General features: G+C 46.1%; 1 protein-coding gene across 5 annotated transcripts in view; it reads right to left on the bottom strand.

The window, feature by feature from the left end:
- Nucleotides 1-767: 767 nt before the first annotated feature.
- The window catches only part of ano1 (anoctamin 1), a 173824-nt gene continuing 158273 nt past the window's right edge, over nucleotides 768-16318 (bottom strand). For all 5 annotated transcript variants that reach the window (XM_033038711.1, XM_033038714.1, XM_033038710.1 and 2 more), the window contains 5 exons: nucleotides 13698-13850; nucleotides 11088-11140; nucleotides 5746-5930; nucleotides 4730-4835; nucleotides 768-3280 (listed from right to left, as the gene is read on the bottom strand). In XM_033038711.1, the coding sequence (XP_032894602.1) occupies nucleotides 2990-3280; nucleotides 4730-4835; nucleotides 5746-5930; nucleotides 11088-11140; nucleotides 13698-13850 (788 nt within the window). In that variant the 3' untranslated portion in view covers nucleotides 768-2989. The remainder of the gene's footprint in view (nucleotides 3281-4729; nucleotides 4836-5745; nucleotides 5931-11087; nucleotides 11141-13697; nucleotides 13851-16318) is intronic.

Below are 16318 nucleotides of genomic sequence, written 5' to 3'. Positions count from 1 at the left end.
AGGAAGCAACAATGTCAAGTCATTGTACACTGGTGTAAAATCCTCCTGCACAAACCTAATCCCTGCATCTAAATCCTCCTAAGAAACTGGCTCCAAACCATATCTAGAGATCCTCCGACTGAAGTCTCTTGTTCAACTGTTCTTCACAGGTTTAAAGGTTAACGGAGGAATAGTATTTTAACTGTCAACAAAACACACTGGTCACTAATATTTTCAAAGCATTTTGTTTTGAAGTCCACCTAATTTAAGCATTGTTTCGATTATTACAGTGAATTTTTTTTTCAATTATTTCAGCTGAATTAATTTTAGATCCGTTTATGTATTTAAAAGCCTACAAAGAAATCCACGAGAGTATTGACTGCATCTCCTCGGAGATTATGGTAAAATCTGTTTTCAAATAAAGCTTTGACCAAATTTTAAGGTTCATTGACCATGATTTAACTAATGCATTCAGCAGATGTATTTGGTTCAGAGGGAACTTAAAATCTGTCCTTTAATTGGAGAAGTTACAGTGAACATGAGAATAGTGTGGGGGGAAAAGTATGAATTAATTAAAATGATTATTATTTTTAAGACCTTTTATTCAGAAGGAAAACACCAAATGCTGGAGTAACTCAGAACATCAGGCAGCATCTCTGAAGGAAAGGAATAGGTGACGATTCAAATCAAGACCCTTCATCAGACTTCGACCCGAAACATCGCCTATTCATAATTCACCAGAGATGCCGCCTGAACCGCTAAGTTACTTCACCATTTTGTGTCTATCTTCGGTGTAAACCATCATCTGCAGCTCCTTCTTACATATCAAGCAAGAAATACAAGTTATAATCTGCCAGTTTCATTTACAAAAAAAAAAACATTTAGTGAGATGGTGAACTCAAGATGACTAAAGAATATAGTGTAATAATATAGTGAGATTTTACATTGTAGAGATGAACATAACAGAACAGAAACATGCATCATGAAACTCTGCTTAGTATTTTGGGCAGTGTACAAAGATGGAAAAAAAAGAATAAAATGCTCCAATCCAAAATAACGTGTAAAATGTTGCAAAAATAAAAATAAAACTGACTACAAACAAAGGCACTGAGGTAATTGTACCAAACGTATTAACTGAATGAAATCCCATACAGCCGACACACAACGTAGCAGGTTGCAATGCTTTACATTGGGAAATTCACTCCAAATATAATATATAATGTTGTGCTTTAAAGTATTTTCTGATATAATCACAATAAAGAATTAAACACTAAAGTGCTCTTAAAAGTTGCTAAATCGCAAAAACAATACATAAATAGTGCACATTTCTAACCTTGACATTAAAAGCCCCGTGAAATCGAAAAGTGACATTTCTAATCTAGTGTCGAAAGCAGTAAGTCAGATGACATCCCTCCCTCCCACACCCAATTCCCACTGTAACAGTCTGCCAAAGACACCATCTCGATTCGGCATTTACTGCCATCCCTGCAAGGAAAAAAATGTACCTGCAGTGTAAGTTTGATCAAAGAGGAGAGGAAAGGGAGGCTGGGAGACAAGGAGAAGGGGAAAAGAGGAAGAGGAAGAGGAAACAAAATGGTCTATCCAGCTATGATGGCTTAGACTTTTGTTCGTACAGTTTATTCTCCCGTATCATAGAAGCAGTATCCAGAAAGTCGACTGAATAAAATTCTGTACCGGGTTGGGAATCCTAAAACGTGTCCCCACTATTTTTCCATAAGAAACAATTCTTAGAATTCGGGACTCCACCAGGAATTAATCCCCTATATCCAGCCAATTAAACGGACGCTAACAACCTATCTACTCAAGCCAGTAAATGGTTTGCACTTTCATCAAGATCCTGCGGACTTTTGTAAAAGTTAAGGTGCGTGATTTGAAGCCGACTCCCGACTCGCTAAAACCCATTTGTGAAAACCATTATATGGCAGGCGATATTTTCACCAGGGGGGGTGTTGGGCCTTTGCAAAGCAATGGTGAGGTTAATCACCCGCCACCAACTCCTGTGTAAAACCAGCTTGGGTGGGACTACTTTCACTCACCCATTTTAGCAGTGCTGATGAAAGCAGGAGAACAGCACTGCTGAGGAGGACATCCCAGAATTTTCCATTCATTACATAAACACTTTGCCCATTGTCAAATGCGTGTCCATAACGGTAAAGCCGCTATTGGGTTATAAATTCTATCTGTGACCTCAGAAATAAGTTTCAGTTTCCTAATCAATACTCCCCGCTTCCCTTTAAAGCACCACGTTCAAAATGGACACTCTCTCAAACTGCGAGGAGACACCTCTTATGAAATGGAAACCTCAATTTGAAGTGAAGTTAGCTTCATTGCTCAAGGTGTAGACACTTCAAATGGAGGGTAGGTTAGGGCTGGTTCCCGATATTTTTAGTTTAGACCAGAGCGTGGAAATGGACCCTTCGGCCCACCGAGTCCGTGCCGACCAGCGATCCCCGCACCCTAACACCATCCTACACACGAGGCTCAATTTGCCTAGTTACCCGTTACAATTTACCTGTTACGAGGAAGGAGTCTCCCTTCAACCACACAACCAAACAGCAGAGGAGGGAGCTCAAATTAATTCAAATTTAAAATACTAAAAACCAAAGTGATTGGCATTGTAGTGGAAAAAAAAATCTGACTGTCACCACCATTTTCATATTTCCCCTCGAGTTAAGTTTGCTTGTATTATGTAGGAAATGGAAAATATCTGAAACATCCCTGTGGAATACAAAACAGTGGCGTTCCCTGCATCGCACTGTGTCAAAATATATTTTTACTGTTAAACCATGGTCCACCTCATCTGTGAAAAGAAAGTGATTCTTGCAACAACGATTTTCAAAATGGCAACCTGAACTGCAGCAAACAGAAGCCGTCCAACGAAGGCATGACTATCGGTCTTCAAGATATCGCCGCTCCGTGTTAAAGTGACACCTTGCCATATTGTGGAATGCCCCAACTAAAGAAACCTGTTACTTTTCAAAGTCAGTTCCTAAATCATATCCGTTTCTTTTATAAGATGGGATTGGGAAGAATCTGCCCCGCCGCCGGCGCAGTTATCGGACCGCTCTGCCAGACCCTCCTTGGGACATTCGTCAGAGCTATCCTCTGTCCTCTCTTTGTCTTGCGAGGAGAGCGCCTCCACTATCTGCAGCTTGATCTGCTCTTCCTTCAGGAACATCTCCACCATTAACAGCTTCTCTTTCGACATTCGCTCACTGATCTCCTTTGGAATGTCCGGGATCATCCAGTCCACAAAGTCACTCATGAACATAACTAGGTTCTGAAAGAACAAAACAAAAACAAAACACGGAAAAAGGCAGTGAGATCAGCCTGTCGCAAAAGGCCCGCGTCAAAGACACGAGGAGGTCAACTTGAACAAGCTCTGGTACTTTCATTCAGTTTATTGTCACGTGTACCGAGGTACAGTGAAAAGCATTTGTTGCGTGCTAACCAGTCAGCGGAAAGACAATGCATCATTAAAATGACCCATTCACTGTGTACAGATACATGAAAAGGGAATAGCACGAATAATGTTTAGTGCAAGATAAAGCCAGTAAAGTCGAATCAAAGATAGTCCAAGGGTCTCCAATGAGGATAGATAGTAGCTCAGGATTACTCACTAGTTGTGGTGGGATGGTTCAGTTGCCTGATAACAGCTGGGAAGAAACTGTCCCTGAATCTGCAGGTGTGCATTTTCACACTTCTACACCTTTTGCCCGATGGGAGAGGGGAGAGGAGAGAGTGGCCAGGGCACGACTTGTCAATGGAAGGGAGGTTGGTTTGCGTGATGGTCTGGGCTGCGTCCACAATTCGCTATAATTTCTTCTTGCTGACACAGATACAGAGGGCCACTTTAACTGCAAAGGGTGCAGAGAAGAGTCACGGGAATGCTGCCAGGACTCAAGGGCCTGAGCAAGGGGAGAGGTTGCTGGCTAGGACTTTATTCCTTGGAGCGCAGGAGGATGAGGGTGAAGTTATAGAGGTGTACAAAAGCGTGAGGGGATTAGATCGGGTAGAACACAGAGTCTCTTGCACAGAGTTGAGGAATCGAGAACCAGAGGACATAGATTTTAGATGGGGGGGGGGGGGGGGAATGATTTAATAGGACATTGATGGGTAAATTTTTCATGCAAACGTTGGTAGGTGAAAAGAAAGAGCTGCCGAAGGAGGTAGTTGAGGAAGATACCGTTGCAATGGTTAAGATTCATTTGGACAGGTACATGGATAGGACAGGGTTAGAGCGATATAGGCCAAATGCAGGCAGGTGGGACATGCGTGCCGGTGTGGGCAAGTTGGGATAAAGGGCCCCGTTTCCACCAAGACTCTATGACACGGCCTAAACAAAAATAAGTGATTGACTTAAGGCGGCACGCTAATTCAGCGGTAGAGTTGCCTTACAGTGCCAGAGACCCTGGTTCGATCCTGACTGTGCAGTGATGTCTGTGCGGAGTTTGCACGTTCTCCCTGTGACTCGCGTGGGTTTTCACAGAGACCTTCCGTTTCCTCCCACCCTCCAAAGACGTACGGGTTCGTGGGTTAATTGGCTGCGTATAAATGTAAATTGTCCCTAGTCTGTGTAGGGTAGCGTTAATGTGCGGGGATCGCTGGTCAGCACGGACCCGGTGGGCCGAAGGGCTAGTTTCCGCGCTGTATCTCCAAACTAACAAGAACAAAAGCCTAGAAGGATTGGTTCCATGGACTAAATGGGGCAGTGGTTCTCATCACTTACCTGGAAAATGATGACAAAAGCCAGCCTGGCTGCTAGGACTGACCAGAATTCTTTTGACAGATCATAGGGTTGAGATGATGATGGAGGTTCTCTGTAGTCTTTGTACCTGGGAAGTAAATACATGAAATATCGATCAGTTGATCCTTTGGTGAAATATAATCATTCATATTGAATATGGAATGTGCTCAAATACTCCATGGTGAAAATGCAGTTTACAGCCATCATTCCTGACAGCATCAATCTTTGTGAATCGATTAGAACTTCTCTGCATCCAAGGAAATCTGGCTGATTAAAGTAGAAATTGAAGCAAACAGCCCAACATTGAAGAATTTGGAAGAATGAAGATCTAAACGTTTGCTGCCCATCCTCCTGTCCAAATGTTTATTAAATGTTGTTATAGTACCTGCCTCAACTACCTCCTCTGGCAGCTCGTTCCATTTACCCACTACCCTCCGAGTGAAACATTTCCCCTCGGGTTCCTATTCAAATTTTCCCCCCTCACCTGAAGCCCATGTCCTCTGGTTCTTGATTTCCTTAAACTGGGCGACAGACTCTGCATTCACCTTATCTATTCCCGTCATGATTTGATACATGTCTATAAAATCATCCTTTAGCCTCCTGCTCGCCAAGGAATGAACTACTAGCTCGCCCAACCTTTCCCTAAGGCGCTCGGGTCCCCGCAACATCCTCGTAAATCTTGTCCATGTTATTTCATGTTCGGAGTCAGGAGATATGGGGAGGCAGGAACGGGGTACTGATTGGGGATGATCGGCCATGATCACATTGAATGGCGGTGCTGGGTCGAAGGGCCGAATGGCCTACTCCTGCACCTATTGTCTATTGTCTATTTCCAGTTTAATGGCATTCATTTTTGATTATCCATCATCATTCTCCTAAACACCGTATAACACAGACCCAAACAGTTTCGCCTCAGTTGACATGGAGTGAGAAAGAGTGGCACAGAGGAGGAAAATAAATCATTAACAAACGGTGTTGTTTAACCGAAAGGATTCTACCTGCAAATTTCAACCTGGTATCCAAGCGCCATTGGCTCCAATGGCTCAGACCCCAGCTCAAAGTGGCTCACGTTGAAGTAGGACAGGGTGTTGTTGGTGAAGCCATTCAATGTCCTGTCTGGACTGTACAAGTACATGAAGACCAGGCGCGGAATGAAGTCGGAAGTGAATGAGATCACAAATGCCTAGTGAACGAAACAATGAGTTGAAGGCCATCGCTTCACAATTCATGGCCAAAGTTACAAACATAAAATGCATGACACAAAAAAAACTGAAGTGTTCAATAATTAATCAAGCGCGACCTCGATCAATAACCACAGTCCGCAGTTAATGTGCACGAAATGAAACAGATGTTGATGAGGTAATGCAGACGCTGATTTACAAAAAAAAAGACAAACTTCTGGAGTAACTCAGTGGGCGAGGCACATCTCTAGAGAACATGTTTAAGAACGAACTGCAGATGCTAGAAAAATCGAAGGGCGACAAAAATGCAAGAGAAACTCAGCGGGTGAGGCAGCATCTATGGAGGGAAGTTTTGGGTCGAGACCCTTCTTCAGACTGATAAGTGTCCATCGATCACCGTTGACACTGGCTCGATTTTATCCTACTTTCTCATCCATTCTACGTAGACTTGGGGGGCAATCATTTATTTACATCCTCTTGCATTCTTAAAATGTATAGTATAAGAGGGCAAGCCATCTTTTTCATTGAAGACTATGAAGGGTGGCACAGTTATGCAGCTGGTAGAGCTGCTGCCCCACAGTGCCAAAGACTAAGTGAATGCCACTGTCATCCTGAAGGAGGTTGAACCATGGAATGTGTATGAAGGAGCTGCAGATGCTGGTTTGCACTGAAGACAGACACAAAATGCTGGGGTAACTCAACGGGACAGGCAGCTTCTCTGGAGAGAAGGAATGGGCGACGTCGCGTTTCGAGACACTTCTGAAGAAGAGGGTCTCGACCCGAAACGTCACCCATTCCTTTTCCCCAGAGATGCGATCTGTCCCGCTGAGTTACTCCAGCATTTTGTGTCTATCTTCGGAAACCTGGAACTGCTGATTTGACTACCAAAATGGCTTGGTGCAGAACTCAGAAGTAAAACCTGAATTTGGCAGTCAGAAACCGTTCAAGGAATGAAAATATTTAAATACGGGTAAAGCACGTATTTAAACAGATAATGCATCATGCATTAACAAGCATTAACAGAGAACACAGTACAATTCAACACACATTTTAAACAGTGTCATTATAATAGTAAAAAAATATGCTTTGTTTTCTTGTCTATATATATTATTTAAAGAGATACAGCATGGAAGCATCCCTTCAGCCCTCAGTATTCATGCCAGCCATCGATCACCCATTCACACTTGTTCCATTTTAGATCACTTTATTTTTAGAAAACCCAGCATCTGTAGTTAAAAGTGCTGGAGTAACTCAGCGAGTCAGGCAGCATCTCTGGAGAGCATGAACAGGTCATGACCCTTCTTCCGTCCCGACAACGAAACATCAACCTATCCATGTTCTGCATAGACGCTGCCTGACCCGCCGAGTTACTCCGGCATTGTGTCTCCTTTTGTGTAAGCCAGCATCTGCAGTTCCTTGTTTCAGCATCTTGTTTCAGAACAAAAAAAGTAATTCTGCAACAGACGGGGAAATAACGTGACTGTTTTTCTGCTTCTTAAAACATGATGGCACTGTGGTGCAGCGGTAGAGTTGCTACCTCACAGCGCCAGAGACCGGGGTTCGATCCTGATTACGGGTGCCGTCTGCACGGAGTTTGTACGCTCTCCCCGTAACCTGCATGGGTTTTCCCCCCGGCTGCTCCGGCTTCCTCCCACACTCCAAACACGTACAGGTTTGTAGGTTAATTGGCTTTGGTAAAATTGTAAATTGTCCCTAGCGTGTGCAGGATAGTGCTGGTGTACACCTGATGTTCGCTGGTTGGCGCAGACCCGATGGGCCAAAGGGCCTGTTTCCACACTGAATGTTTAAACTAAACCCTCTTCTTGAGAAACGAAACCCTCTTCTTGAGAAACATGGAAACATAGAAAATAGGTGCAGGAGTAGGCCATTCGGCCCTTCGAGCCTGCACCGCCATTCAATATGATCATGGCTGATCATCCAACTCGGTATCCTGTACCTGCCTTCTCTCCATACTCCCTGATCCCTTTAGCCACAAGGGCCACATCTTACTCCCTCTTAAATATAGCCAATTAACTGGCCTCAACTACCTTCTGTGGCAGAGAGTTCCACAGATTCACCACTCTCTGTGTGAAAAATGTTTTTCTCCCCTAAAAGACTTTCCCCTCATCCTTAAACTGTGACCCCTTGTTCTGGACTTCCCCAACATCGGGAACAATCTTCCTGCATCTAGCCTGTCCAACCCCTTAAGAATTTTGTAAGTTTCTATAAGATCCCCCCTCAATCTTCTAAATTCTAGCGAGTATAAGCCGAGAAGGGTCTCGACCCGAAACATCACCCATTCCTTCTCTCCAGAGATGCTGGCTGTCCCGCTGAGTTACTCCAGCTTTTTGTATCTATCTTCTGTTTAAACCAGCATCTGCAGTTCCTCCTTACACAAAGTCCAATCAAGGATAGTCCGAGGGTCACCAATGAGGTAGATAGTAGTTCAGGACCGCTCTCTGGTTGTGGTGGGATGATGAGGTTGGCTGACAACAGCTGGGAAGAAACTGCCCCTGAATCTGGAGGTGTGCGTTTTCACACTTCTGTACCTTTTGCTAGACGGGAGAGGGGGAGAAGTTTTTAAGGCCAAACTTTCATCCCTCAACCGGCCACAAGCTGCAGCTTTACTGGGTCGACTAAACAGCTCCGTATTTTGATCAGTTGCTCCCTGGTCTTGGCTACTGATCAGAGGACTGAGTTTGGAGACAGCGAGCAGAAGGATAAGACAAGGAGCGAAAGAAGCCACAATGTTCCAAAGGATTTGGCGTTCATCCCACAGTGGGATTAGCAGGTCAAGAAGAAAGCTGTGTTCCATTCCCAGTAGAAACTTTGATTTGGAAGAAAAGTCACACAGCTGCAGAAAGCCAATTTCCTTGGAAATATTTCCCTCGACGATAAGCAAGCTGCGCTTTATGTTTCGATAATAAATCAGTGGCGAGCTTGGAGATAACAAATGCCAGGATCAGCATCCAACACTGCAGTCCTGAGTGGAGGACAGGCACAAAGCGCTGGAGTAACTCAGCATCTCTGGAGTAAAGGAACAGGTGACGTTTCGGGTTGGAATCCTTCTTCAGGCTGAATCTCTCACGCCAGATTGTAGTTTAGTGATACAGCGCAGAACAGGCCCTTCGGCCCATCGAGTCTGCGTTGCCCATCCTAACCATTCTGCACACTAGGGGCAATTTACAATCTTTACCGAAGCCAATTAATCTACAAACCTGTACGTCTGGAGTGTGGGAGGATTCAATTCAATTCAATGAACTTTATTTGTCCTTTAGGAACTTTGGTTTCTGCACTCATACAACAAAAAGAAACAATTTTACAAGACACACAACCAACTCAATTCACACAGACATCCATCACAGTGAATCTCCTCCTCACTGTGATAGAAGGCAAAGTCTTGTCTCTCCCCTGCTCTCCATCCTCTACCGATGTTAAAGCTCCCGGCGGGCGATGGCAACTCCCGCGGCCGTTAAAACCGCGCCGGACGATGTCAGGCCCCGCTCCGGGTCGTTTTCAGCCCCGCAACTCGGGCGGGAGAAGCTGCCACCGCGGGAGCTCGGAAAGCGGTCTCCCAACAGGGATACAGCAGACCCTGGGGAAAAAACCTTTGCGGTCACGGGGAGAACGTACAAACTCCATGCAGCCGGCCCTCGTAGTCAGGACTTTGGTGCTGCAAGGCAGCAACTCGACCGTTGTGCCTCTGTGCCACCCATAATTCTCAGGCCGCTTCTCTGGAGAACGTGGATAGGCGATGTTTCGGGGGAGGAACCCTTGTTCAGACTTATTGTAGTGGCGGAAAGGAAGCTGGAAGAGAGGTGTGGGCTGCGCTATTGTGCTGCCTCTTTGTTGCCAACTTGCACAACCCGACTCCAGTTGCCGCCTCTCCCCCTCTCCAGGAAGGAGATCTCAAGCAGGTTGTCCCACACACTACAAGGGAGAGATTCGTGCTGCTTGTGCCAGCTTGACAAGCCATGGCTGTTGTGGAGACTGAAGTAGGATTCGGACTCATAACGTCGCCCACTCCCAGAGATGCTACTCTCCAGAGATGCCGTCTGACCCTCTGAGCTACTCCAGCACTTTGTGTCAATCTTCGGAATAAATCAGCAGCTGCAGTTCTTTCCCACACAGTTTTAAATGGAAGATTGGCTCCAATGTCGAGCCTGTTGGATAGCGGAGTCAGGGGATATGGGGAGAAGGCAGGAACGGGGTACTGATTGCGGTTGATCAGCCATGATCACATTGAATTGCGGTGCTGGCTCGAAGGGCCGAATGGCCTGCTCCTGCACCTATTGTCTATTGTCATCCGGGAAAAACCCACGCGGTTCATGGGTAGAACGTACAAACTCCATACACACAAGCACCCGTAGTCAGGATTGAACCCGGGTCTCTGGCGCTGTAAGGCAGTATCTCTGCCGATGCGCCACCGTGCCACTCCCTTTTTAAATTTATACTTTAAAACCCCGTCCTCATCAGATCAGTTTCTTCATTTCCAAAAAACTGTGGCTTTTGAGGGAAACTAACACAATTTGATTGGAAGCAAGGGTCTGAAGAAGGGTCTCAACCCGAAACGTCACCCATTCCTTCTCTCCAGAGATGCTGCCTGTCCCGCTGAGTTACTGCAGCATTGTGTGTCTATCTTCGAATTAAACCAGCATCTGCGGTTCTTTCCTACACGTTTGGGCATTTGCCGTTGAGTGTGTTTTCAGCACCTTTGTAACGGCGTTACTGAGATCACATTGACACGAAGCAGGAACAACATATGCGAGTGGCTACTTGCTTACAATTGAGATCACGGGCACAAGCCTTACTCCAGCTTTTTTGTGTCTATCTTTGATTTGAAGCAGGTCTACGATTAACAGACATGATCAGTGCTCTGGACAACTTTCACTCCGAGCCTCCACAGCTCACTCTCCCTGTACGTTTCGGACACAGTCTTGGCACCTCCTTGATCGGCCTTGGGTTGTGTACAAAATCCCTCAAAAATGCTGCTGCTATTTATCATGAAACGCAGCAAAAATAATTGGCAGACAAGTGGGGAGACACTTAGAGCAAACACATACAAAGAATTAGTCACTTCCGAATTCATATATTAAAACGACAGGTTGGGAAAATTCCCAAAGGATCATTTTCCTCTTACATAAATAATATGAACTCACATTAATGATGACTGCGAACTTCCCAAGCCCTCGGAGAATGTTGTACCAGATACCTAAAAACAACAGGAGAACCAACTGTTACTCTCGCCTGCACCATTTTGGCTGCATTTGCTCCTGTTCGTACAAGCAACGTGTTGGTTTAGTTTCGTTTAGAGATACAGCGTGGAAACAGGCCCTTCGGCCCACCGAGTCCGCAACAAAAGCTTTGTGCTGTACCTCGGTACACGCGGCAATAGACCAAACTGAACAATGTCTGTGCCGAACGCGGTGACAAAATAAATTAATCTTCTCTGCCGGACGTGATCCATACCCCTCCGTTGTCAGTGTGTCCACCTCAACTCACAGCTGCTTCAACCTCACTATGATATTTGCCTCCACCACCACCCCAGGCAGCGTGTTCCAGGCACCCACCACCCTCGATGCCCCTCACATCCCCTTTCACCTTGAATCTTTGTCCTCTATCCTTGGACATTTCCAAGACTGGATATTTTGAAGGAAGAGATAGACAGATTCTTGATTCGTAGAAGTATCAGAGGTTATGGGGGAAGGCAGGAGAATGGTGTTAGGAGGGAGAGATAGACCTGCCATGATTGAATGGCGGAGCAGGCTTGATGGGCCGAATGGCCTAACTCTACTCCTATTACTTATGACCTTACTTCCATCCCAAAAGTTAATGTTTTGTTGACCGGTTTAGTTTAGTTTAGAGATACAGCGCGGAAACAGGCCCTTCGGCCCACCGAGTCCGCACCGACCAGCGATCTCCGCACACTAACACTATCCTACGCACACTTGGGACAATTTGCATTTATACACCAAGCCAATTAACCTACAAACCTGTGCGTCTTTGGAGTGTGGGAGGAAACCGCAGATCTCGGAGAAAACCCACGCGGTCACGGGGAGAACGTACTGGCAGCACCCGCAGTCGGGATCGAACCGGAGTCTCGAGAGCTGTAAGGCAGCAACTCTACCGCTGCGCCACCCCTATCTTCTCTGCCTGCATGTGATCCACATCCCTCTATTCCCAGCATATCCATGTGCCTCTCTCAAAGCTTCTTGAACCTTAGTGATATTTGCCTCCACTACCACCACAGGCAGCATGTTCCAGGCACCCACCGACTGTGACGCATAAAAAATGCCCTCACATCTACTTTAGACGTAGCTCCTTGAGGCTTTGCCCTCTAGTCTTGGACATGTCCACCCCACTAGAGTTAATGTTTTGTTTACTGGTCTTTGAATAATTACTATTTCTGGAACACACAATCTACGGTACATGTATACACAAGGCCAATAAATCTAATGACAGCCATCTCCCAGAAAATAAGATCTGGGTATTAGTTTAATAACTAGTTTCCATGATTTATAGATACTGCTGCAACACTATTGAGCAGTTACTTTGGTTTTTTTAATGTATTAACTCATTGTTCTTGTCTGAAGAAGGGTCTTGACCCGAAACGTCACCCATTCCTTCGCTCCAGAGATGCTGCATGTCCCACTGAGTTACTCCAGCATTTTGTGTCTATCTACAGTTTAAACCAGCATCTGCAGTTCCTTCCTACACAACTCATTGGTGATGTCATATATGGTTTGAAGCCAAGACGCGTTGTAGAGTCACACAGCATGGAATCAGGCCCTTCAGCCAAATGTTCCCACGCTGACCAACATGCCCCATCTACGCTAGTCCCACCTCCTCCGGCAGCTCATCACATATACCCAAAACCACCTTTTGTGTGAAAAGGTTGCCCCTCAGGTTCCTATTAAATCTTTCCCCCCTCTCCTTTAACCTATGTCCTCTGGTTCTCGATTCCCCTACTCTGGGTAAAAGACTGTGTATTTACCCTAGGTACACAAAAATGCTGGAGAAACTCAGCGGGTGCAGCAGCATCTATGGAGCGAAGGAAATAGGCAACGTTTCGGGCCGAAACCCTTCAGTATTTACCCTATCAATTCCTCTCATGACCTTATGCATATTTATAAGATCACCCCTCATCCTCCTACGCTCCAAGGAATACTAAAGTTTTGATAATGTTTAGTGCAAAGAAAATGGAATCTATGTCCATGGCTCCACCATTTAAGCACCTGCTTTTGTGGAAACAGTTAGATTCAGCATTTTATACAGCTTAGAAACAGGCCCTTCGGCCCACCATATCAATACTGCCCATCACGAACCAATATGAACACTAATCCCATCATCCAGCACTTGGTCCATTCCTTTCTATGACGTAGATAGACACAGAATGCTGGAGTAACTCAATGGGACAGGCAGCATCCCTGGAAAGAAGGAATGGGTGACGTTTCGGGACGAGACTGACCCGTCTGAAGAAGGGTCTTGACCCGAAATGTCACCCATTCCTTCTTTCCAGAGATGCTCCCTGTCCCGCTGAGTTACTGCAGCATTGTGTGTCTATCTTCGAATTAAACCAGCATCTGCGGTTCTTTCCCACACATGTGGACATTTGCCGTTGAGTGTGTTTTCAGCACCTTTTTTGAACAGCGTTACTGAGATGGCATTGACACGCGGCAGGAACAACATATGCGAGTGGCTACTTGCTCACAATTGAGATCACGGGCACAAGCCTTTCTCAGTTACTTAATGATGACGGGTTTACTGACCAACGTCCTTTGATTTTGCCGGGTTGGGTCTCCGCAGCTCGCTGGTAAACTTCTTGGCGTCCAGGCGGATTTCAATCACGTTGTTCAGCAGCGCAAAGAGTGGAGCGAGTGGGAATGAGGCGACAAACAGGGTGACAAACCCAAACTGGATAACTGTAGGAGAGATAAAGCAGCAATCAGAGGACAAAGTGCCAGCCTGCACAAAGAGCTGTAGAGATGTCGCAGAGTTTCTTGGCCAGAGTAGGGGAATCGAGAACCAAGGGCGAAGGGGAAAAGATTTAATATGAACCCAAGGGGTAATTTATTTATTTATTTTTTTACACAAAGGGTGGTGGGCGAATGGAACAAGCGGCCATCACCAAACCAGCTTTGACGACAAAAATTGCAGTAACGTGCACAACATAATATGCGTCATAATATGGAACAGCATCAAAGAAAGAACTTTAGACTTTAGAGATACGGAACTTTAGACTTTAGAAAACAGGCCCTTCGACCCACTGAATCCGCACACTAACATTATCCTACACACACCCACTAGGGACAATTTACAATTTTACCAAAGCCAATTAACCTGCAATCCTATACGTCTTTGGAGTGTGGGGGGAAACCGGAGCACCCGGAGTTAACCCATGCAGGTCACGGGGAGAACGTGCAAACTCCGTACAGACAGCACCAGTTGTCGGGATCGAACCCCGGCACAGTAAGGCAGCAACTCTACCGCTGCGCCACCATTCAAAATATCCATCGATAGGATCGTATCACACACCAGGTCCCTTTGAGTTTGAAGAAGGGTCTCGACCCGACACGTCACCCATTCCTTCTCTCCAGAGATGATGCCTGTCCCGCTGAGTTACTCCAGCTTTTTGTGTCTACTTTCCTTCTATTTTGGAGCCAAGTAGAATGACTGCACCAGGGAGGATTGAAAAACAGCTGGTCCTGGCTTCTCCAACTCAGAGGCTGCGTCGGATGTCTTGGTGACCGTCAACAGTCACCCCAACTGCACGTATCGGCCTTGGCCTTATAATATGATCAGGGACATAAAATGTCCCTGGCCACTCCCAGGGGAAAGATATCATTTCAAAGATATACTGAAAGTACACGCACACAGTTTGCTGCTGATGCTCATCTGGTACATGTTTGGCACAGATCTCATCCTCACAGCAAGCAAGTTAGCTTTTCATTCAAGGCCTTTGTTTTTGCCCATCAGTCGGCCAATTTGGCAACAAGAGGAAGAGCTCCTTGGATGTGGTCCCAACGGTGGAGTGAAGTGGGTCAGGGATACAAGGTCAAGAATCTCGTTCCCATGTGTGGTCTCTGGGTTACGTCTGGGCATATCTGGAGCAAGGTTCCAGGAAGCTGGGAATGGCCCTAAAAATAGTTCACACCAGGGATTACAGAAACCACGACAACAACAAAAGTCACATTCGCCATTCAAGTTTCAACGCAAGGAGCGAAAAATAATGGGAGCGCAGATCTTGGGAAACTGGTTAATAACCTGCGGCTTTAGACTTTAGAAATACAGCGTGGAAACAGGCCCTTCGATCCACTGAGTCGGTGCCGAACAGCGATCTCCCCCCTCCCCCACATACATTAGCACCATCCACGCCACATCGTGAATCTGTGGAATTCATCACCACAGGCGGCTGTGGAGGCCAAGACGCTGGTATTTTTAAAGCGGAGATTGATAGGTTCTTGATTAGCAAGGGTGTCAAATGTTACAGGGAGAAGGCAGGGGAATGGGGTTGAGAGGGAAAGATAGATTGGCGGACTGAGCTGCTGTAAGGAGCAGTGACACAGGGCGAGTTCAATTTCAAAGGGCCCACAGCCACCAGAACATACCCCTCACCCCCCTCAAAGCTCCAAGTGAGTTTGTTAGAATTTGCAATTCAGTAAGATGGGAATTGCAAGGCCCAACCAATGTTACAGCGAGCAGCTTGCTTCGCAGCAGAAATACTCCTCGCTAATTTTTGTGGGATGATATCAGCGTTTCGATTCATCTGGCTTCCGTGTGCCAACCGGAAGGTGCCAAGTAGGAATGCAATCTCAGACGCTGGGAACATTTGGCTACTTAAATAGCCACTAACGCCAGGCAGGTCGTGGCAATATCGGACGGGAGGTAGAATCATTCAATTTACCCCGAGGCTCCAAAGAAGCAACTCTGGAATCCCGAGCCAAGTTAGAGTGGGTGGTGCCTCAGTATTTACATGCAGAATAATGGAAGCTCAAAGAGTCTAAGCTGGCTCTCAAAGCAAATGCATTCCTCCACTAATAAGCTCACGTGATAGGAGTAGAATTAGGCCATTCGGCCCATCAAGTGTTATCCTGCCATTCAATCACGGCTGATCTATCTCTCCCTCCTAACCCCATTCTCCTGCCTTGGCCCCAAAATATTCCCTGCAGCTTAATTTTCTCACATCCCCACCAAGTTCAGTGCGGCACGGTGGGGTAGCGGTAGAGTTGCTGCCTTACAGCGCCGGAGACCCGGGTTCGATCCTGGCTACGGGTGCTGTATGTACTGAATTAGTGCTCTTTCCCCCATGACCGTGTGGGTTTTCCCCGGGTGCTCTGGCTTCCCCCCAGACATCCAGGTATGTAGGTTCGAAATGGCTTCGGTAAAATTG

This window comes from Amblyraja radiata, chromosome 20 (assembly GCF_010909765.2).
Source record: "Amblyraja radiata isolate CabotCenter1 chromosome 20, sAmbRad1.1.pri, whole genome shotgun sequence".
In the NCBI taxonomy this organism is placed as follows: domain Eukaryota; kingdom Metazoa; phylum Chordata; class Chondrichthyes; order Rajiformes; family Rajidae; genus Amblyraja; species Amblyraja radiata.
Note: the sequence above shows the minus strand (reverse complement) of the source record. Positions and strands in the feature narration are given on the sequence as shown.